The sequence below is a fragment of the Equus caballus genome, chromosome 6 (assembly GCF_041296265.1).
Source record: "Equus caballus isolate H_3958 breed thoroughbred chromosome 6, TB-T2T, whole genome shotgun sequence".
NCBI lineage: Eukaryota > Metazoa > Chordata > Mammalia > Perissodactyla > Equidae > Equus > Equus caballus.
Window position 1 is genome coordinate 40,590,906 of NC_091689.1, and position 23,294 is coordinate 40,614,199.

General features: G+C 39.6%; 1 protein-coding gene across 8 annotated transcripts in view; it reads right to left on the reverse strand.

Annotated features, from left to right (window-relative positions):
• Nucleotides 1–23,294, reverse strand: part of CECR2 (CECR2 histone acetyl-lysine reader) — a 160,799-nt gene that overhangs the window by 24,860 nt on the left and 112,645 nt on the right. For 5 of the 8 annotated variants that reach the window (XM_023642863.2, XM_070269770.1, XM_070269768.1 and 2 more), the window contains exons 3-8: nt 18,299–18,482; nt 16,957–17,096; nt 15,971–16,075; nt 13,640–13,689; nt 12,712–12,881; nt 6,974–7,057 (exon numbers count right to left, since the gene is read on the reverse strand). In XM_023642863.2, coding sequence (XP_023498631.2) covers nt 6,974–7,057; nt 12,712–12,881; nt 13,640–13,689; nt 15,971–16,075; nt 16,957–17,096; nt 18,299–18,482 — 733 coding nt within the window. The remainder of the gene's footprint in view (nt 1–6,973; nt 7,058–12,711; nt 12,882–13,639; nt 13,690–15,970; nt 16,076–16,956; nt 17,097–18,298; nt 18,483–23,294) is intronic. The other 3 variants (XM_070269767.1, XM_070269771.1, XM_070269769.1) reach the window with 1 other exon arrangement.

Sequence of the window (23,294 nt, forward strand, 5' to 3'; positions counted from 1 at the left end):
CAAAGCCCCCCAGTACATAGTTGTATATTCTTCGTTGTGGGTCGTTCTAGTTGTGGCATGTGGGACGCTGCCTCAGCGTGGTTTGAGCAGTGCCATGTCCGCGCCCAGGATTCGAACCAACGAAACACTGGGCTGCCTGCAGCGGAGCGCATGAACTTAACCACTCAGCCACGGGGCCAGCCCCTCAAAGTAATTTTTATCATTAAAAGTCTATGAGCCTGACTTTAAAAGAGTTTGCCACCTGCAAGGTAAAAATGTGGAGTGAATAAGAGAGGAGAGAGAAAAATAAAACAAAAAAATTAACAATATTGCACACATAACACTGTACTCATAAGGAGCAGCAGCTGCCCAAACAAAATTAGAGAAAGCTTCCTAAAATCTTCATCTAAGAGCAGGCAGTTTAGACATGCGAGATGATGTTTCTGAAACGGGGATGGTCCTGGCACTAAGCAGGACTGTTGTCAGGACTGCATCTCTAGCTATGGCCTCTTGAATGCCAGTTAAGCACCTTCCCTGCATTCCAGAAGTACCCACCCCCCAGGGCCACACTTATCCCAACTTTTTGGCAACATTTTTTTTTTTTTTTAAAGATTTTATTTTTCCTTTTTCTCCCCAAAGCCCCCTGGTACATAGTTGGGTATTTTTAGTTGCAGGTCCTTCTAGCTGCGGCATGTGGGACACTGCCTCAGCATGGCCTGATGAACGGTGCCATGTCTGTGCCCAGGATCTGAACCGACGAAACCCTGGGCCGCCGAAGTGGAGTGCTCGAACTTAACCACTCGGCCATGGGGCCGGCAACATTTTCACTCAGCTGAGAAGTCAGGGTGAAACTACAGTTAATGAACCAATTTGCCTTTGCTCCGTTCAGCTGTACAGTGACTCCAAGGAGATACCCCTAAGATATCAATTGATAGGGTGGGGGAAAGGGAGAAGACAGAGGAAAACTAAGCTTTGAGAAAGGAATCACTGTCACGGCACTGCATAGCCACATTTCGGTGAATGACAGACCACATACACAACAGTGGTCCCACAGATTAGGACCATACGCCTAGGTGTGAGTAGGTTACACCATCTAGGTTTGTCTAAGCACACTCTATGATGTTCACACAATAACGAAATAGGCTAACACATTTCTCAGAAGGTATCCCTCTTCTTAAGCGAGGTATGACCGTATTTCAAAGAAAACTATAGTGCTTTCTACACATCAGACACAATGAAAAAGGAGAGAAAAAAGAGGCATGTATAAAAACCATAAGTTATTTACATATATATAAAATAATGATAATGTGTGTGTATTCTGTCCCTCCCTGACAAAGGTTGGCAGGTGAAAACATGTGAAATATTCTTCCTTCAACCAGTACTATGGGATATGAAACAGGACCAGCATTTGAATAAGGACTAATGAAATGCAAGCCGTTGACTTATGAATAGAAATGTTAAGTCGCCAAAGAGTCATCTGAGTTTTACGCATTAAGTCAATGAAAGGGGGAAAAAGGGAAAAAATAATTACATAAATCTTAAGAATATCTATATAATTCTTTTTTGCAACAAATATGACAATAACTTATTATTCTTCACATGTAAAGATGTCTTACAAATCAATTAACAGTAGCACCCCTCCCCATCAAATGGAACTTGAATACACAGAAGATGGACAAACCATGTCAATGATCAAAGGAAAGTAAAACAACCTTTTCATTTACAAAACTGCTAAAGATGATAAAAGTGATTGCAGAGATGTGGTAAAATGAACGTTATCAACCTGTCGGGGAAGAGGTCTTCGGGAGGACAATCTGGATATATGTATCAGGAACCCTAAACAGAGTAATTACATTTCTGTAATTTTTTTTTTTCTGTAAGGATTGGCACCTAGGCTAAGAACTGTTGCCAATCTTTTTTTTTTTCTTTTTCTGCTTTATCTCCCCAACCCCCCCCCCCCCCCGTACACAGTTGTCTATCTTAGTTGCAGGTCCTTCTAGTTGTGGGATGTGGGACACCGCCTCAACATGGCCTGACAAGCGGTGCCATGTCCGCGCCCAGGATCCGAACCCTGGGCTGCCACAGCAGAGCACGCGAACTTAACCACTTGGCCACGGAGCCGGCCCCAACATTTCTGTAATTTTATCTTAAAAATGAGATAAGCAAAATATTTGTATAAGTAGGTTTAAGTCAACATTATTTAAAATGGTGAAAAACTGTTAATATCCTAAATGTTTAATAATAGGTGAAATTATATAATCATCACTATGCAATCACTAAAAATTCTGTTTCTGAGGAATATCTAATGTAACATGAAAATGCTCACAATGTTCAATAAAAAACACAGGTCACAAAATAATATTCAATATGATCCCAGATTTGTAATAAATGCATAAATGGCCTGCAGCAAACATGTAAAAATGTAAATAGTGATGATTCCTGAACTGCGGGGATTTTTCTACGTGTCATCTCCCATTTTCTTCAAGAGCATGGACATTCTTTTGGACCCAGAACAATCACTTCCCAAGTGATCTGGGGAAAATCAACTTGTATTACATGTTATAAAATGATCTAATTTTATTAACTTTTTACTCCCTCCACTATGTGATCCCTGTTAACAGTCTAAAATTAAAATGTTCAAGTACCAAAAGCTTAGAATTTTTAAATTTTAAGGTGATGTATTAAAAACTGATGACAGCTGAAGATATTTTGATAACAATGAAGCAGGAATTTTAAAACTTGGGAAAATCATAAATGTAAATGATTACTGCTAAGTCAGAGGCTCTACATCATTTTAAAAGATACGTAAAGATTACCTCAAATAAGTTTTTTTAACTGAAGTGAAAGTCACATAAAATTAACGATTTTAAAGTGAACATTTCAGTGGCAATTAGTATATTCACAACGTCGTGCAACCACCACCTATACCAAGTTGCAAAGATTTACAGCACCCTGAAACCAGCCCCATTAACCAGTCGCTCCCTGACTCTCCCAGCCCCTGGCATCCACCAAAATGCTTTCTGTCTCTACGGATTCACTTACTCTGTGTATTTCACATAAATGGGATCATACGATATGTGTCTAGTTGTTTTTAAAATACATTAACATTTGTGCTAAGCAGTTAAGATGTAACAATTGAGTCACTCGAATTTATAGCATCTTAAAAAATAAACTTAAAGCTCCCAGAATGTCCACTGAAGCTGAGGGGCAAGAAAGGAGGTCAAGCCCCTGAACTGGCACTGGCCTGACTACCAGTGCCCACCGTGGCCTCTTTCCTGTGTTTCCACCCCAAACTCAACCTCCACTTCTCACTCCACCTGTTCTCTGATCACTTTCCCCAGACCTCCTACCCAGCAGTACTGCTTCATCACTTCTTCAATAGAAACCTTCTCATGCCCTTTTCTCTTTCATCATAATGTGTTATAATTTCAGCAGTTCCCATCTGATATGAATTTAACAATTATTTTATATAAATTGTATCATATACATCTGAAAAAAATCTATGTTGTGCACCAAGGGTCTGTCTTAAAATTTCTGTGCTAATTTTCAGCAGCTCACCACCCCTGGGTAAAGCAAGTACTAATGAAAACACTCACCACTAAAGCCCAGGACTCACCAGCCAAAGATACTTCCAGTAGTGTTTTAAACTTAAACAGTTTGAACACTAATAATTTAAAAAACAAGTACAACCAAGTGAACAAAAACTGTACAAAAAACTGAAGAGATAAAAAACAGTATCTTACACTGCAATTTTTTCTTTCTTTAAATGGAGTCAGTTGCAAATGGGGTGTGGGTTGGTGTTTAAAGGCTATATAGGCGAGAAAGAGGCCCGCTAGAATCAAGTAGGGATTTTAATGAGAAGCACTTTGAAATACTCTACAGGACTACAAATAAAATCTCCGGTTGAAGCAGGGCCCAGGCCTCCCCTTCCGTGCTCCCCTCCCCCAAGGGCAGGTCATCAGACTCCCTGGCAGCCTTGCCAGCTTTAGCAGCACACTTGAGATTGTACCACCACAATGAGCTCCCGAGCAACAGCAATGTCCAGATCCCCTGGTAAAAATAACCCCTGCAGCCCCAATCCCGGGGTTCAGAGAGACAATCTCTCTCCACTGCTATGTTCTCCAGGAGTCACAATTAAAAGACTTTTGGAGGCAAGAAGATTGGACTCCTGGGTTATCACTATCCGTCAGAAACCCTGCCTGTAAGGCTTTAAAGGCCTGAAGATTTTCTGCTGTTTAAACAAAAAAGCACAAAACTCTGCCCACACTAAGGTTTTCTGCAGTATATTTGGTACCATTACAGATACTCAGAGTCTCTATAATTCCATGGTTACCTGTAACTAAAACTAAAGAGAAGGGGAAAAAAAGAAAGGAAAAAAGGAAAAAAATCACTCCCAAGAAGAACTAAAAGAAGAAGCTTTTAGCGTTTGAAGCTAAGCTTTTGCTTGCAGCAATGAAGAACTTTTGGTCTGTATTGAGACAACTGTGCAATCTGAAATGTAAACGAGGGCACTCAGGCCAGAGCGGTCAGAGCAGGAAGGAGAGCTTCCAAAGAGGTGCTGGTTCCGAAGTGACAGAGATGGTGGAGAGGACCCGAGAAAGCAAGAGGAACCAGAAAACCATCTGAGAGCTGTGGCTGGCCATGAGCCATGAGGGCCATTCAGAACCAGCTGCTGCGCTGGGGAGAGCGAGGGCGGTCCTTCTGGAGCTGCCAATCCAGAGTTATTACATGTTGGGCAATTTATCCCCTGGCAGAACAGGTATATGAACTGAAAAAAAGAGTTGTCCAAATATACTGAAGTAAATACAAATCTATAGTTTCTCCCTTTTCAGGGTAGAACACACTTAGTTAATGCCATCATCTCTGTAATGTACTATCACATTGTCACTTCAATTTAAGCCATGAAAACATCACTGCGGGGCAGGAAGAAGGTTCCACACTGTAAGGCCAGCCAAAGACATGGTCTAGAGTCAACCCAAGGTAACCCTTGCTGCGACCACTCCACTGTTTAGTGTTCGGTGAAATGTAAAGCTGCAACAAGTGAAGTGGTTAAAACGTGGAGAGAGCATGAGAACTGGCCAGCACTGAGTCTGGACATGAGAGTTAGATTAGCAATCAACAGAGAAAAATCTTCTCAGGTAAAAGAGAAGAGTGAGAGGGGGAGGTGTGCGAGGTGGAGGTGTGGGAGCGCAGGCAGCTTCTGCAGCCCTCAGAGTGAGAAGAGGCCACCCAACACCCCCATTTTGCCTGCCTCTCTCTTATTCCTGGCCTCTTCCTTCACTTTACTCTCCTATTTGATTCCATCATCAAATATATCCTTACCTGTGATCCAGGGTCCTTAGGCCTCATTCCACTCCCATCTTGCCAAATTTTAAATCTCAGTAAATATAAGTATCAATTTTGTCCCTTCCTATAAGTGTGATGCTAGATAAAGTCATTTAACTACTCTGAACTGTCACAAAATGAAAACACCAAACAGTTGGCTCTTGGATGCTGCTTGGTAAATCCTTTTAATACCTAGTTGTTGCCCCAAATATCCTCTTTTCACCGAACATTGCATCTCAACTACCACCTGATGCCCTGTCTGTCTTCAGAGAACAGACGGACATCCAACGTGAACTCCTGATATTTTCCTTGCCACCTCAAAAGTTTGTCTTTACATAGGAGAAACGTGAGCAACTCTACTCCATGGCGAACCTGCTTGTAGGCCCTTCACCTTACGAGTCAGCAACATCCACGCTCCTCACTTGGATATCTTTCATGTCCATGCTATACCTCCAAATTAGGAAAAAAAAGGAACCTGCCACAAGCTCTCCACAATCTTGCCTCTTTACCCTTTCATGATTTGTTTTCTCTCATCATCATACTTCTCAAAAGGACACAACACGATAATCAATAAGAATCCATCTTTTTATTAACTAGTCAACTTCTTGCAACTTGAACTTTCATAGCTACCATTCTCTAATGAAATGTTTTTACGGCTCAAAGGTCATCTCCTCCTCTATTCCAGACCCCGCATTTCCAATAGGAGGGATTCTAACTGCCAGTGCCTGCTGGAAGGACTGCTCACTAACTGCTTTCTTACCTTCCAGTTTTTCCCTACAAAATCATTTATCATGGTGTGACCAGAGACGTATCTTCCTAAAACAAAGATCGAATGATATAACCTCCCTTACTTCTGCCTGCCTATGGAAGATATAAGCACGATAGTCAGGGAACTCCAAAATCTGTTTCAGCCTTTTCTTCCACTTTACATTATAGTATATCTATATGCTAGCCACATCCAAATACACGCTGCTCTTTGACCATATTATAGTCACGTGTCGCTTAACGACAAAGATATGTTCTGAGAAATGTGTCGTCAGGCAATTTAATTGTTGTGTGAACATCATAGAGTGTACTTACACAAAGCTACACGGTAGAGCCTACTACACACCTAGGCTATATGGTACTAATCTTATGGGACCACCGTCGTACATGTGGTCCATCCTTAATTGAAACAGCATTATGTGGCGCCTGACTGCATGCACCATCCTCTGGGCTTTTGTTTTCATTACTCCTGCATATTACTCCTCCACCCTCTCTGTCTACCATCAAAATCTTAGCCAGCCTATCGGGTTCAGGTGAAATATAGCTCTGCCTGTCCCAACTCTCCTTTCTTTGGCCAGCTCCAATTCCTTACCTCTTTGCATTCATGAACTTCTATTACATATATATTTACTATGATACTTATCATTCTGATCTATATGAAATTAAATATGATGTGCTTATCATTCCAGGAGATTGTAATATCCAAGAGTTTGAACTCATGTCTTATTTTTATCATTCCTTCTCTTTCTAGAAATGCATTTTATGTATAAGAATGCCCTATAAAGGTCTGAGATTTTAAAAAATGATGTAAATAAAGAATTAGGACTAAAAGGAGTACACAAAATAAAATGGAACAATCCTTTTTGAACACTTAAAATTCCTCTCTACTCTCACACACACTCACCTCTCGCTTGATGGATTTGATGAACAGGTGGTCAGACATCCACCTAGGTTGCAACTCTGCCTTTGTGCGCTGTAGACGCTTTTCCTATGGTCAGAAGTGAGGAAAAGAAAGGAAGAGATAGATTAGGGTGTTCTCAGCTTCTGCCACTGCTGCCGCCAGTAGAAAAGTGGCCTTTAAGGCACATAGGTGATGGCTTTACCTACAAAGGGCCAAAGGTATCCTTAGGACAGTCAGTAAAGATGACTATTCAACTCCACAAGGTACCAAGCCAGTTTATTCTATTAAAAAAACAAAACCAGAACAACTCATAGACACCAGGTGTCTCCTTTGTCAATCTTTATGACTGGCAAGAAATACCCTTAACTGTTTGTTTAAACATTTAAAAAAATATTTTGTTTCAAATTATTAAGGGAAAGCCATGCTTGATCACCTTTAGTTGACAGGAATGGCTCTGAAAGAGGGCGTCTAAGCAGCAGACGGCAGAGATCCCTGTCGAGGCGGTTCAGTGGCAGCAGTGAGAAGTAAGAGGAGCTGCCCGGGCTGGGTCAGAAGGAGTAAGACAGAGAAGGGAAAGACTCACCAGCAGGAATCAGAGCCTGCCTGAGAGGCTGAGCCCTGAGAAGTCTGCAGAGGCTAGAAAGTGAGCGCCATAGGGAATTCAGAGGAGGAGTGTGAGGACTGTCTGAAGCTAGGCAACCATTTTGATGGCCAATCTAAGTTTTGTTTCTGTGGGATAAGCCCCATAGCTTCATCGTTGTGAAGTACTATTAAGAGGTAGTAAAGCAAGGGTCTTGAAGCCGAGTAATTTCTTTTCTTTTTCTCCCCAAATTCCCCCAGTACCTAGTTGTATATTATAGTTGCAGGTCCTTCTGGTTGTGGTATATGGGCCGCCGCCTCAGCATAGCCTGATGAGCAGTGCCATGTCTGCGCCCAGGATCCGAACCAGGAAAACCTGCGGCCGCCAAAGCGGAGCACGCAAACTTAACCACTCAGCCACCGGGCCGGCCCCTAAGATGAGTAATTTCTGTGGCTTCAGTATCAGTATCAGCACTATCCAGGTTTGGTTCTGGCATCACTTAACCAAAAATCTTCAGACTTGAAGAATCAAACAGGTAAAGCAACAAAGGATAAAAAACTCAATGAAAACAGGGGTGGTTTATACATTGTAAACATACTGCACAACAATGGCAGTTGATTTAATGAGACAGAGCGTTAGAAAGCTTTTCTGTTATGAGAATGACTAGGCCTACTCAAATGCAACCCCAACTGTCCGAGGTGCCATGAGCCTCCTTTTCCCAAAAGCTACCCCAGCAGTTTTCTCTAATGTGCCTGTGAGCAACCCCTCTACAATCTTTAAGACCCCAACAGGAAGAGTCTTCAACTTAAAAAAAAAAAACGTAAAACCTTACCACGGAACTCCCTTTCAAAGAGATCATGCCAGTTTCCCTGCCACTAGCAATAGGTCAATAACAGTCTGGTTCCAACTGCGCCAAATCAGATGAAAGTTACTATCAAGGAAAAGTGGTGTTCTTGATACAGAAGGTGAGCTCCTTTTCCTCTGTACTTTACTATCATCTTTGGTGTGAATTATCTATACCCTTAATCAATTTACTTGTTAAAGATCTAATGCTTATAAGCTGTCTAAAGACTACTGTCTGTAAGATTAGCAAAAATATTTTTACTCGTCTACGTCCCCTTTATTTAAATCTTACCATAAAAATTTAACTTTATATGGTCAAAGCAGGCCTCACCTCTGATTCTCTTATTCCTTTAAAGTTTACAGGGCTGTCACATCTTTACAATTCATCCTATCTGCTTTACCTCTCTTCTGACTTGTACTCATTTTGGTAAGAAGCGTGGACATAGTTTTCTACCAAAATTTCTCATCGATTATCCACCACCATAAAAAATGGAAGGGACCAAGTGCCCAGTGACTGCTAAGTATTACACCAGGTACTATGATGACGTGGGTCTTTTCATTCCCAGAAAAATTCTGTGGAGTTATGGCCTTTTGTTTTACTAATGAGAAAAGTGAAATTCAGAGATATCAAGTAACTTATCCAAAGGGATAGCTAAGAAAAGGGCAGCACTATAATTTATAGAAGCTGAAGGGAAAGCTAGTCACTCCCACCATACCACACATTAGCCTTCATCCATCGTTCCAGGTGTCTGTGACTGCTTTACATACTACATTTTCATACGCAAGCATCACATTCTATTTTACTGATATGCGTCTCAATTCCAGATTTGAATCATAGGTTTTCTTCATTATCAGAGCAAACTACTTTTGGCCAAGACAAGTAGGATGGGTAGTGGTAGGTTAACACAGTTAAAGCAAGGGATTTAGAAAATGTATATACTTCAAGCACTTATTTTAACAATGTAGAAATGTTCCGTCACTCACCAATCCTACATGGAGGGCCCCATCGAGAGGGGTTTCCTGAGATTCTTTCATATAAATCACCCTCTTACTCCTTTATTTTTCCCTCTAGTTTAGTTTTTTTTTAAGTGAAAGTGAGATGTTAAGGACATTTGTAATCCAAATACAGAAATCTTAAGATTTTAACAATTCTTTCCCATCCAGTCTTTACTGTTTTACCCTAATTTGACAGTCAACTTTTTAGAAGCAACTGATCTTTAATGATTTTTTTAATAAAAACTTTTTACAGAAATTTTTATGCTCATACTTTATTGGTTTCATGATATTTAATTGTGTAAATTCAGTAATAAGTTACAATGGATACAACAGGTTGGCAAAAATATTACAACCGTTGATGAACATAAAACTCTGCTGAAGGCCAAGTTCAGCAGACTGTGAGGAGTTCATACTTGTGTCCCGCCTTGAGTAAATCCTTTATGATAGCTGGTCTATTAAATGAAAGCTCCTTGAGATGCTTCTAACATACTGATCTATGTGGTTATACATGGTAGGACTAGTTATCCCACTGCTCCCACCTTATAATATTTACATTCACCTGGTATTTAGGAGGAAAATCTTTATCATTCTAGGATTTGGCTAAGGTTATAATGAATCCCAATTTATCTTGATGAATACTGACACCCAAACTTAGTCTTTCTTTCCAGAAAGAGACGTCTTAATATATTTACATTGAGACCTCAAAAACATGTCTAATAGTTTTGTAGCTTTTTCTTTCTTATCAACTACACACAACTCTAGTTAGATTCACAGCAAAATTTGTCTTGTTGCTACTGTAAATGGGTTTATTTTCAGTGATATTTAAACTTTAGGATGCACAAGAGTCACCTGAAGAGCTTTTACATCTGCAGGTTAACAGACACCACCTCTGACCTTCTGGCGGGGCCTGGGGGCAGGGCATTGACAGGAATCTGAGCTTTTACTAAGCACGCCAGGTGATTCAGATGCAGGACATCTAGTTACTCGGTATTATTACTAAGTTCTAATCAATCGACTTTATAAGTGGATTTACATTACTCCAGGCAAAACATTCTAAAACTTTGCCTCTTCTCTTCTTTTTTGTTATATTACACTGGACAAGACTTCCAAAACAATATTACCAGCACTACAGACTTAGGCTTAACCCTGCTGGGTTCTGAGTTGTTACTCTTTAGGTGAAGTGATGGTTTTACTTGTCAGTATCAAGGAGTTGATATTTATACTACTGAATGAGGAGAGTGTGTTTAATTTTCTGAGGAATAGGGATCTAAGACACCAATACTATATGAACAGGTTAGCTACCTATTTCTTCATTTTTGACATGCTTGGAGATTATCTTCTCTGGAAGGTTTAGAAAATTTTACCTGTGAATAAATCCAAATAATTCTGGAGCTTTTCACGGGATTCTTTTGTGAAAACTCTTCTTCCCCAATGACAGGTCCGCTATGGTTTTCTATTGCACAATTTAGATTCTCTTTTTTTGGTAATCAACATCCCATTTCACTGAGGTTTGCAAATTTAGAGCACTGCACAGTTCTCAAAATATCAAATTTATTATTTCTTTTTTTGGTTTCTGATTTCATGGTTCTTGAGAATTATATTTAAGGTTTATCTTAATTTTTTCTTCTCTTGCAAAGAGTCAATTCTTGAAATTTTTTGCATCAAAACCATCAGCTTTATGCATGTAGGTTTTTTCCTCTTAGTTATCCTATCCAAAAAAATCTCAGGTTGAACATTGCAGTAAAAAAGCAGAAATTATAAAAGAAGGTTTAAGCATGTTTAGATATACGCCTTATAGATGATTTAATGTGCCATCATCAGTCCTAGCAATAAAGTCACATAAAAGATTACATAAAGTTATAAAACCATCTCTATAAAATAGTTAAACAATTAGATTATATATTTCAATTCTTGGAAAAAGCATCACGGTGAGCCACAGATCACAAAAACTACGTGTAATTATAGTGTATGGAATTAAGTATATTGATGGGGAAATGCAGACTTTTTTGCTCATTTGTGATAATGTAATTCTTTTTGTGTGTGTGTGTGTGTGAGGAAGATTGGCCCTGAGCTAACATCTGTGCCAATCTTCCTCTATTTTGTATGTGGGATGCCAACACAGCATAGCCTGATGAACAGTGTGTAGGTCTGCACTCAGGACCTGAACCTGCAAACCCTGAGCCGCCAAAGCAGAGCATGTCAACTTAATCACTGCACCACTGGAACGGCCCCATGAAAACGTAATTCTTGAAGCACTATTTGTAAGTTCTCGCTATTAGAGAAAGGTGAATTTCCAGAATTTTCCCTAAAGCATCAACTTGCTTAATGGTTAGAAATATCATTGGATTCACAACAAATTAAATAATATATTTATCATTTTTTACTTCTCTAAAGGTACTGCAGCAATAATTTATAAATACTTTCTCTTCAGATTTCATGGGCAGGTGGTCAAGTTTTTGTCTTCTATTAACATGTATTAACAATCAGGAGTATTAGAATTACGAAATAAGCAAACTGAATAATTATTGAGCATCTGCCATAGAAAAGGCATCACACAGGTGTTGTGGGGGTTTAAAATGATGAGTAAGACATGGTCCCTAATCTGAAGATGCTTAAACAACTCACAGTGAAATTAAGTGAGGGATGAGGAAACATGTTAGGGAAGAGAATCCTAAGATTGGGAGAAACGGGATGGCTCATGGAGATAGCTTTAAAATGGGGCTTTTGAAATAGTATTCGAATAGGTGGGGCAGACAGGGGAAAGATGTTGGAAAAAGTCATGAACTAGGGTGTATATGTATGAAAATATAGGATGTATGGTTTATGAAACAAATTGCCTTGAAGCTGGAGGAGGCGACACATAGAGCTCAGGTCCAGTTGGGAAAAGAGCCGGCACTGGAGCGACAAGGATTCTTCAGAGCTTGCTGCTTAGTGGGAGAGAGGGAGGCCATAAGAAGACAATTTTAAAAAGCTGGGAGCATATACACAGAGGTACGCACAGGGTGCTCTGAGAGACAGCTGCAGGCTCAGGGAATGTTTCCTGAGGAATGTTACAGAAGGAAAGGTGGCTCCAGATTTGAAAAGCCCTTGTGGTACTGGGGGTGGGGGGCACTGAGGACTTCTTGGGGTAAGGAGAATTAAATTACTGACTCACAGTGAAGGAGAGTGGGTAGCATGAGGTCCCCTTTTAACACTCCAGATGAGAGAAGATAGAGGCTATACCACTTACAGGAGACAGGTGAATGTATTCAAAACCTCTAACGAATAATCCTTACGTAACATGGCTGGATTACCTCCTATAGAGGGAGGAATCACCGCATACCTTCTGGGCAATCATGTTACAGATTTCAGGCAGGAAATCCTCGCTGAGGAGCTTATAGAGCTGCCGTTCTCGAAGGGAGGTCCGCTCCCGAAAACTCTCTGTGACCTGTCTCCATTCTTCTTCTGTTTGGCAAAGGAGCCACCAAGTGCCTTGACCCGGCCCTTGGGATCCTAGAAAAGAAAAGGATGGGTTCATTAAATAGATCTCACTAGGAGCTTTTTTCCCATTTATTCTCAATTTCATTTTTACCCTGGGTCATGACCAAAACTAGGCAATCAGAAAAAACGGAGACCTATTACTTTTTAAATTTTAAGCTTGACAATGTATACTTTTGGTTTACCTGTTACTATCACTATTTACCCCTAAAAGTTAAGATTGCCTACAGGCAATACAAATATAACTTTTGTGACCTTCATAAGATAGATTTTAATATCCTAAAAATGCTTAAATGTATTTACTTTCCATGCAATTGATTTTGACTTGAGGTTTGGCAGTCTTCCTTGTTTCATTTACACTGAGAGTGTAAACTGATATCTCCTGACAAATTTATGCAATCTGGATTACAGAAATGAAATCTAGGTAGGAAACCAGTATACTCCCTTATGCAGTTAAGCATTCTCCATTAAAAAGATAGCTCTTTGAGAAGTTGCTCATTCATCCCACTGTTTGGGTGTCTATTACACTGAGTCCAGGTAACAGGATACAAGTGGAAAGACCTGGTCTTTCCCTCTAGTTATTCATCAGAGGGAGAGATGGGGACAGGATGAAGTGTGAGGAAGAGAGAACTGGAGGGCAAGGAGAATAGTTAGAAGGTCACTGCAATAACCTTAACTGCTTTGTATGACTCTGGAAAATGAGAGAGTCACCATCATAATATAAATCAACCATGCTTACTTAATCCTTTCTAAACTCCAGCAAAGGTCATTACCATTTCTTGTCTGTGTCTCAGATACCAAGGAGTTTTCTTCTGGCTTTTCACTGAAACACAGGAAAAGGAGGTACCAGTTAAAACAAAGACATGTTCAAAATTGTTCTGTGCTTCCCCCATAAGGCAGACTCAATTAACTTAATACAAGGAGAGTGGTGTGTGTGTGTGTGTGTGTCAGCGGGGCAAGGTCAAGATAAGGAGGGGCCGGCCCTGTGGCCGAGTGGTTAAGTTTGCACACTCTGCTTCGTGGCCCAGGGTTTCACTGGTTCAGATCCTAGGCGTGGACATGGCACTGCTCATCAGGCCATGCTGAGGCAGCATCCCACATGCCACAACTAGAATGACCTACAACTAGAATGTACAACTATGTACTGGAGGGATTTGGGGAGAAGAATTTAAAAAAAAAGAAGAAAAAAACCAGATTGGCAACAGACGTTAGCGCCAGTGCCAATCTTTAAAAAAAAAAAAAAAAAAAAAAGATGATGAGTGACTGTCCTGAATAAACAAACACCAGGATGTAGGTGTGTTGGTATAGAGAGAAGGACTGCTGTATAGGAAACCAATGTTATGCTAACATCAATGAATAGAAAAATATTAACTTTTAAAACATTTTTTTTTGTAATCAAACAGTTAAGTGTTAATAGTTAAATGCCGAGAAAAAAAGAACTATAGGGATTCCAATATCCTCCTCACTGAGGCAAGGCTGCCCTATAGACAAGGCACATTTAACATAACCTCACATACAGCAGAGGGTAAGAACATGCGCTCTGAAGGCAGACTGGCCCTGTTCAAGGCTTGTCACTCACCACTTGACCTTGGGAAAGCCAATTAACTTTCCTGTAAAATGGGGCTATTACTAACGTCTACCTCAAAGGGATGTTGGGATTAATATAAAATACAAAGTACTCGCACAATGGCATTAGGTATCACTGCCATTTGTATTCCCGAGTCGTACAGGACATTCTCTGTGGACTTTTTTGGGGGCTTGCTCTCAATTATCTAAAGCAGTACTCTTCTACAGAAGTTTCTGTGAAGATTAAAATTTCTATATTTTTGCTGTCCGATATGGTAGCCACGATCTACATGTGGCTACTGAGCACCTGAAATGTGGCTTGTGTGACTGAGGAACTGAATTTTAAATTTTATTTAATTAAAAAATATGTATATACTGTATTGGATACAGAGCTCTAAAGAGTAATACCACCAGTAGAGGGTAGTACAAGTCCACGTATGTTTGCTAGAGTGATTCTATATTCCCAACACTTGAATTGTTGGTACTTACAAGAAAATGGAGATAGGCATAAAACGGCTTTCTGAACACAGGAGGAGGTGTGGATTGCTAACAAGATCCAAGCACAGAGGCCACATGTACAGAATACGATCAGAGACATTTCTCACAAACACTGGTAGGAGGAAAGCTGCCAGCTGCAGCCACGTTCCGGGAAGTTAAGTGGAACGCAGATTCTTATATGTAAAAATATCAAATTCTGATTGATTTATTCATAATCTAATTCCTAGCAAACACTTCTTAGTGGTTAATAAGCAACACAGTGAAATTTGGCCTACTCTAAGCATTTAGATTATTTAGTAGTTCTAAAATTTAGAGGGAAGAAGCAGTTTGTCCTGTGATTCAAATTTTTAAGAACATGACCTAACTTTCATAGGTAGATAATGACAGGTCTGATGGTAGAATTTCTTAAAAGAATTGCTGAAACGTAATGTAATCTTTCTTTGCTAAAATTAAATATAAAATAAAGACTATAAAAATGTTAAAGATCTGACCTTTTCTTTATTGTAGGAAATGGTATTTTAAACAAAATAATGCATGTTTGCTACTAAAATCTTGTAACAGGAAAGAATTAACTCCTGAACTCAGGTATGATATATAATTCTATTAAAATGCTGATTATTAGTCAACACTTAATCACAGAATTAACTTGCTCCACGCTCCTATGAAAAAACGTGCGGCAGAACAAATATTAAAAGTTAACACATACTTAGCACTCACTACGGGCCATTCATTGTTTTCAGTTCATTACACTGTCACATTCACTGTCTTGTTCAATTCAATCCTCATTACTACTAGCATCCCCACTGTCCAATAAAAGAACAGGCTTAGAGAGGGGAGGGAGCTTGCTGGAGGTCGTGCAGCTAGGGCTTCGTGATGCCTAGCGCACACGCAGTAATTTCATGGGGAGTCTGATTGAGATCTCCATAATTTACGTCCTTCCGATGGCTCGAGCGAAGATCAAGGGTGAAGGAACAAATGAAATTTAGGTCCCTCCCAGCATGAGGGTCTAGAACCATCAAAGACTAATGAGATCTTCTTACCTCACTGTAGTCTCTTCCTGGAGTTTCTTCCTTTTTGGGGGTCTTCCTCTTCTTTTTCCTGTTTTCCCAGGAACACTTGAGACATTCTTTTGTCCTTCGCTTTCCCTAAGAAATAGTATATTAATTAGAAATGTTCTGTCATAGGATTGATGTGTTACATACGACTTTTAAATGAGTAACTGCAGCTTTTCTGGCCAAGAGATTACTACAAAAGACTAAATGCAGCAGCCATCGGGAAAGAACAGGGGACTTCCTGTCTTCCACTACTAGAGAGTGGAACCAAGGAAAACTGACCTTCTACACTATTAAAAACTGAGTAAGACGTAGCACTTTCTTAATAGTGAGCACTCCTAGCAATAGGAAAGTCTAATAAAACAAGCTGACAGCACTGTTCTGGGATGCTATTGATAGCAGGGGTCTCTTCCTCATTTAGGAAGGCTTATGTTCAGGCATTCTTTAAGGTCCATCTGGTCCTATACTGACAGCGTAGATCACCAATTCTAGCAGAAAAAAGGTATTCTCAAGAAGTGACTATGAAAGAGGAAAACTGCTACAGTGAAATGACTGTCCTGCTCTGAGCTAACATCTGCTGCCCTTTTTTTGGGTTTATTTATTTTTTACTTCTTCCTCTTCTACCCTAAGCCCCCCAGCACATAGTTGTATATTCTAGTTGTAGGTCCTACTGGCTCTGCTATGTGGGATACCACCTCAGCATGGCCTGACGAGCGGTGCCATGTCTGCACCCAGGATCCAAACTGGCGAAACCCTGGGCCGCTGAAGCAAGCACGCGAACTTAACCACTCGGCCATGGGACCGGCCCCGCCCTTTCAATTTTTCTATGAAATAACTCTTTGCATCTATTTGTGTTATGCTGTTATAGCCAATCCCTTCATAAGAAAAAACTTTTTTGCTGCAGAATTCTGATGTATTTAATTTTAATGACATTTTTTACAGTAGCTATCACAGCTTGGTCTTAAAGTGTATACCTGCTCAAATAGAGCTCTCCATTGGATTTTCCTTGTATAGGGTCCTCCTTGTACATTCGCGTTCCATAGAAATACCAATAGAGCGCCCCGGAATTGTCTTCACCCAATGGTTCCACACGGAGACTGTCTGCATCCAGACCCTAGGTAGAAAAACAGGGAAATGGTTGGGGAAATGGGGAACAAAACAAAAAAGAAAGACCTAAAATGAGGATTCAAAATTTATACTCATGATATACTTCATATACTCATGATAAACCTCATAATTAAAAAATGCCCAAGCAACTTATGTAATTTTCAATCAAGGCATAGGAAACACAGATAGAATGGGAAGCTGGTCACTTCTTTGATGAAGAGGATAGGGAAAATATTTCAAATGCTTCCTATCCCCATTGTTGCCCTCATTTCAGAAAAGAAAGAAAAACCAAAAGGAATTGTGATGAAACTATTACACGTTTGGTTTGGACTTACTGTTATTTACGTGTGCACCCATAAAGGGAAAGACAACTACAACACAAGGGAATCCAAGGTTGTGAAAGCGTTGTCCCATGTGATCCTGTGGCAGCTCCATCATAACCTATAGCAGCCTCTCATTCCAGCTGAGATCCAGCACCACAGCTCCCAACTTACCCAGGGTCTGACCTGCATTGGCATTCCCACTGCTAGTGAAGTCCTTGAGTGCTTAGCAAAGACCGTGCTAAACTGCACAATGATTTTTATACCATGTCCACGAACGGGGGTGAACTGAGGAGTCATCAACACATTTAATCATTTCTGACTGAATAGGATTAGAAACTGACCTCCCCATGAGTGAAAAGCAACAACCCTGTACACCCTCACTTGGACAGAGACTTCTAAAATAAATGATGACAACAGAGTAAGAGGGAGGGAAGAGAGATTTACACCTTCCTTCTCCAACATAAATTTTGTAATGTGTATGTAGGGATGAACTTCACTTGTATATACAGGTTGAAGTTCTTAAGAGTTTTCAATAAATATTTCAATATGGTAAATCAAATTTCAGACGTTGGGAAATAACATTGAGTGGCTAATTTAGTTGCAATTTTGGCTGATGCCAGGAAGAACAAACACGTGCCTCTGATTGTTCCGGTGTCCGATGGGACTCAGCACACGTAAAGGAAGACAAAACCAAACTAGAAATTCAACCAAAATAACCCACAGTCATATAAATGCATGGCTTGGATTCCTCTGGCTACAGTGGTCATGGTTTCGTATCCATCGTTACTGTCAATCAAGAGTCCCAAGACTAGTAACACAAGCCAAACTCTGGCTTCTTTCAGTACTTCAGATTCTGCTCTCGGGAAAGGGCTCGCCAGTTAAGCACCTTGAGAAGATCAAAGACGTCATCTGCATCCAGCCGATAATCACAGAGTCGGTGCAGGATTTCCACACGAGTACGAAGAGGCAGCTCCTGGAAACTGGCTTCTCTCAGAGGGTTGGGTTTCCCTTCTTCGAGCTCCCAGCGGTAGTTGATGATGTCCTCCAGGTAGCTGTGGAACGTCTGGGGCCTACCACAAAAGTACATTAATATAAGATACAGAGGACGGGTGGGAAAGGGGAGAGAAGTGACGGTATGACAGCTCACAAACCTTAAACTGAAAGCAGGAAACGAGAAAGCAGTAATGGGAAGGATCTGAAAGTCCCCTGCTGATCACTTCATGTTATTACAGTATCTACCTGAACTTTCTATTGCCAAATCCCGAAGAAGATAAATACGTTAACAGGGTTTCTCGCTAAACAGGTTTTTTTTTTTTACTTTAAACCCCAAAAAGCACATTCTGGTGAAATAGGTAAAAGTTTTAAAAATCAATGGTACAGAGAGTGAAACTGAGGCAACAGTCTTCCCTTTACTCACACAATTTAAGAGACTCTATGCAGTTCAGATGGATATTCAGTTCAAAATTAGGTCCACAACTTAGAGGGCAAACAAAAAATAAACTCAATGTCTGCCTAGCCTAATCAATTTATATTTCAGGTTAAGATGAAAAGGCGGCAAATGATGAGCGGCTAAGCCAATGTGCAACTATAATTTTGCATTCTGTTATACACAAACTTTGGGGCATGTTACAAAATACTATATTCTAAATTTTGAAGATAATTTTTCAATAGGCAACATTTAAGACAGTTTGGTGGCAACTTAAATTTTTTCTGTTAGAGTTTGGCAATTCTACAATTGCATTTTCATTAGTACCTAAATGTGCCTATATAATAATACAGTGCTGTTTAATTGTTAGACGGTTATTCTATATCTCAACTATTAAAGAATCTGGATATAATTTCACTTAATGCTTGATTTAAAAATTTTTTCTCCCTACGCAGGGGCTCTGAAGGAGTTCTGCATCAACATAATTTTTAAAAGAGGCCTGTCCCATGGTGACTTATCGGCCACAGTAGTTATATTTGCAGAAAAGAGTCAGAGGAAATAGTCATGGAAAACAAACCAAAGGGCCTTAGGCAAATAAGAAATTAAACATTCTGCTTTTTCAGAGAGACAACAAACCTTATTTCCTCACTATTGATACCTCAACTGGGCAAAATGTGAATGTGTTAGCTTATCAAAATGCAGCATAACACCTGTAAATTGCAAGGCTCTCACAAATTCACTTTGATTGCAGCATTCACATCCAAAGCCTGAGCACAGGCATTTGAATACCTGCTTGCGTCACAGTGTGTTGGGACTGGCTTCCTCTCCCCAGTGCCTGTGAAGCTCGTGCTGCTCTTTGGGAAGGAGGAGCCGGGCAAAAGCACTTCAAACTGGTGGCAAAAGCAGACAGTGTGGTAATGGTGATTTGAAAGTAAAATGGGGTGTTTTTTAAAAATTGGGTTTTTTCAGTAGCGACGACTATGAAGACAACAATCTCTCTTCAGTAATAAATACCTTTAGCTATTACATGCTTTCTAGAATTTCTAATGCACACCAAGCATCCCAAACAACAAGGCATGTTTTTCCCGCAGTAAAATAAAATATGGAATCTATGACATTGAGATCATTTCACCAGAATGTAGCTTTGCTGGAAGACAGGGCAGGAGACAGCCTGGACCAGACTAGGGAGGCCCTCCTTAGCATACCAGTCCAGCGACCATCGTATGTGTGTAAACAGTGTTGCTCTTTGTGCCTACAATCTGTCTGAAAGCCCCTACTTGTCTCAAAGAATTGCATGTTTGAGATTCCTTTCCAATAGGCCTATTATCCTACTCAGTTTCAATTACATCACTTTTGCTAGAAGTTTTCTTAAGGCATCTCCATACCTTGAGGGTTTACAATTCAAGATAATTCCTTTTCCTTGTATATATAATATATATATATATAAACCTTCTCATCTAAATCTATATCCCTTTCTTTTAAACATCAGAAATTCAAGGGGGAAAACCTTTGAAGGCAATCTGGCCAAGAGTATTTGAATCAAAAAGGCTTCAGGAAGCTAAAAATTAGGCTAATACTTTCTACTTAGAGGTTCTTAATCTTCTCTTGGACATAAAACTCTTTAAGAATTTGATTAAGACCATATATTCTCTCCCCTCAGAAAAATGAGCACACACACAATTTTGTGCACACTTTCAGATTTTGCTACTTACAGAAAGACGAGTAGAGTGGCACGAAGCTGCTAAAAAGGGATATAATATTTTAAAAATTTCTCAGACTACAGTTATAGAGTTTAGGTTGCCTGGAACATTCACTGACTTAGTCATCCATTCAGCTCAGTGCAATTCTATCTTAATGACTTAATTATTGCTCATCTTTCTCAAATTACTCAGAATTATAATGAAATGTTTCAACAGAATATGGTAACAAAAAGATCAAACCAACTGGAGGTTCTGAACACAACCAAGTCTACTCTTTCTTGTCTGAAAAACATTCCAAACGCTGTTAAATGAGCAGCTTTTAATTACCCTTCTTTCATTTAATAGTGAGAGAGACAGAGACAGAGACCCACTTTCCACACTCCCAGAGTTAGCCATTTCTTAGAATCCCAGCCGAGAATTTCTCAGTTTGCTTCAGACAGAACATGCTTCTACTGGTGAGACCAATGTTGACAAGGATGGCATGACCTGAATAAAGGGTCTTAGCACAAGTCTCAGCTGGCTGGAGCAGGCAGAAACCGACTCTGGAGGGCCACAAATTTTAACACTTGCAACCTGTTTTAGAAGGTCACAGATGAAAGAAGGCTGCTGAGTTCTTTGAGATGTGAAAGGGTATGCCTAGTCTACTTGCAGGGGAGCAATTATGGCATGGCATCCTGGGTAGCACAATGGAGACTAAATGAAAAAACCCCCTTCTCCCCTTTGCTGCAGCTATCTGTGAAACAAATGAAGTACACGTATGCACATTCAAGCCACATTTAACATGAGTACTGGATTGAGATAAAGAAGCAACAAGTAAAAGGCTCCATAAGAACACTTGATAAAGTGTTTATCCTTAAAGACTGTAAAAGACCCAGGCCAAAATAATTTTAACAACATCTCTTCTCTAAAGCTGTATAGTGGCTGCCATAGCCAATATATCTTAAAATCATAAGGATGTAATAAAAATCATGGCAATTTCAAATTAAAGGAAAATATGACTAAGACACAAAATATATCTTTCAGCAGGGAAAGATGTACACAATATAGATTTTAACATGTGTTTATGAATATTTATGTTGGGTAAAAAAGAAAAGTATTAAAAGTCAAATGGAAATCAACATGTAATAATCTTGAAAAAGATAAAGGACTTATTTATTTTTTTGGTGAGGAAGATCGTCCCTGAGCTAACATGTGTGCCAATCTTCCTCTATTTTGTATGTGGGATGCCCCCAAAGCATGGCTTGATGAGGTATGTAGGTCTGCACCCAGGATTCAAAACTAGGAACCCTGGGCTGTAGAACTGGAATACGCAAACTTAACCACTACATCACCGGGCTAGCCTCAATAAAGGACGTTTTCTAACGGAAGCCAGATGGGATCCTAAATACTATTTGTATGAATGGGGAAGTCTGAAGTGTCAAGTGTAAGGTGTGAAAAGGTACAACAAAAATTCTGAATAGCTTCTGATAATTTAAGGATGCATATTGCCAGCCCTAGGACCACTCAAACACGCAAACATAGACACAAATAAGCCAATAAATGAAATAAAGTGAAATGCTTAAAAATAATGCAAAAGAAAGCACTGAAGGACCAACAGAGGAACAAAACTCAGAAGGAAGCATGTGAAAAGATGCTTGACATCATCAGTTATTTGGGAAATGAAAATCAAAACCACAATGAAATACTAATTCATATCCACCAGGATAGCTAAAATTAAAAAGACAGATAATAACAAGTGCTGACCTAGACATGGAGAAATTAAAACCCTCATACACTGTTGGTAGGAATGTAAAACAGTGCAGCCACTTTGGACAAGTCTGGCAAGTTGCTCAAAAAGGTAAATATAAAACTACCATCTGCCCCACCCATTCCACTTCTAGGTATATACCCAAGAGAAATGAAAACATTCATCCACACAAAAATGTGTACACAATCAATCAGACAAAGCAGCATAATTCATAATTGCTAAAAAGTTCAAACAGTGCAAATATCTATGAACTAATGACTAGATAAATAAAACATATATCTATACAATAGAATACTTTTCACCCATGAAAAGGAATGAAGTACTTGATTCATGCTACAACATGGATGAACCCTGAAAACATTATGTTAAGTGAAAGAAGCCAGACACAAAAGGACATATCTTGCATGATTCCACTTACGTACCTAGAACAGTCGAAAATAAAGAGACAGAAAGCAAATTAGCGGTTGCCTGGGATTGGAGATTGGAGGAAATGGGGAGTGACTGCTAATGAGGTGCTTTTGGGGACAACAAAAATGTTCCAGAATTAGATAGTGGTGATGACTACATAATTTTGTAAATATATGAAAAACCAATGAATTGTACATTTAAAAAGAACCCCAGAAGAACAAATGGAAAATCAACCATAGCAATAACTGCACTACAAGTAAATGAACTAAACATCTCAACTAAAAGGCAGAAACTGTCAGGCTAAGCAGAAAAAAAGCAAGACCCAACTATAGGATATCATCTATAAGATACAATGTAAATACAAAAATACAAACAGTAAAAGGATAGAAAGTTATATACTAGGCAGAATGAGCACAAGAAAGCTGAATGGTTCTATTAATACCAGTCAAAGTAGACCTAAAGACAAAAAGCCAATTCACTAGGAATATATAACAAAGCTATACGTGTATATCCAATAACAGGACATCAAACTCATGAAACAAAAACTGACAGAACTAAAGGAAGAAATGACAAATCCCCAAGCATTGCCAGAGATTTTTAA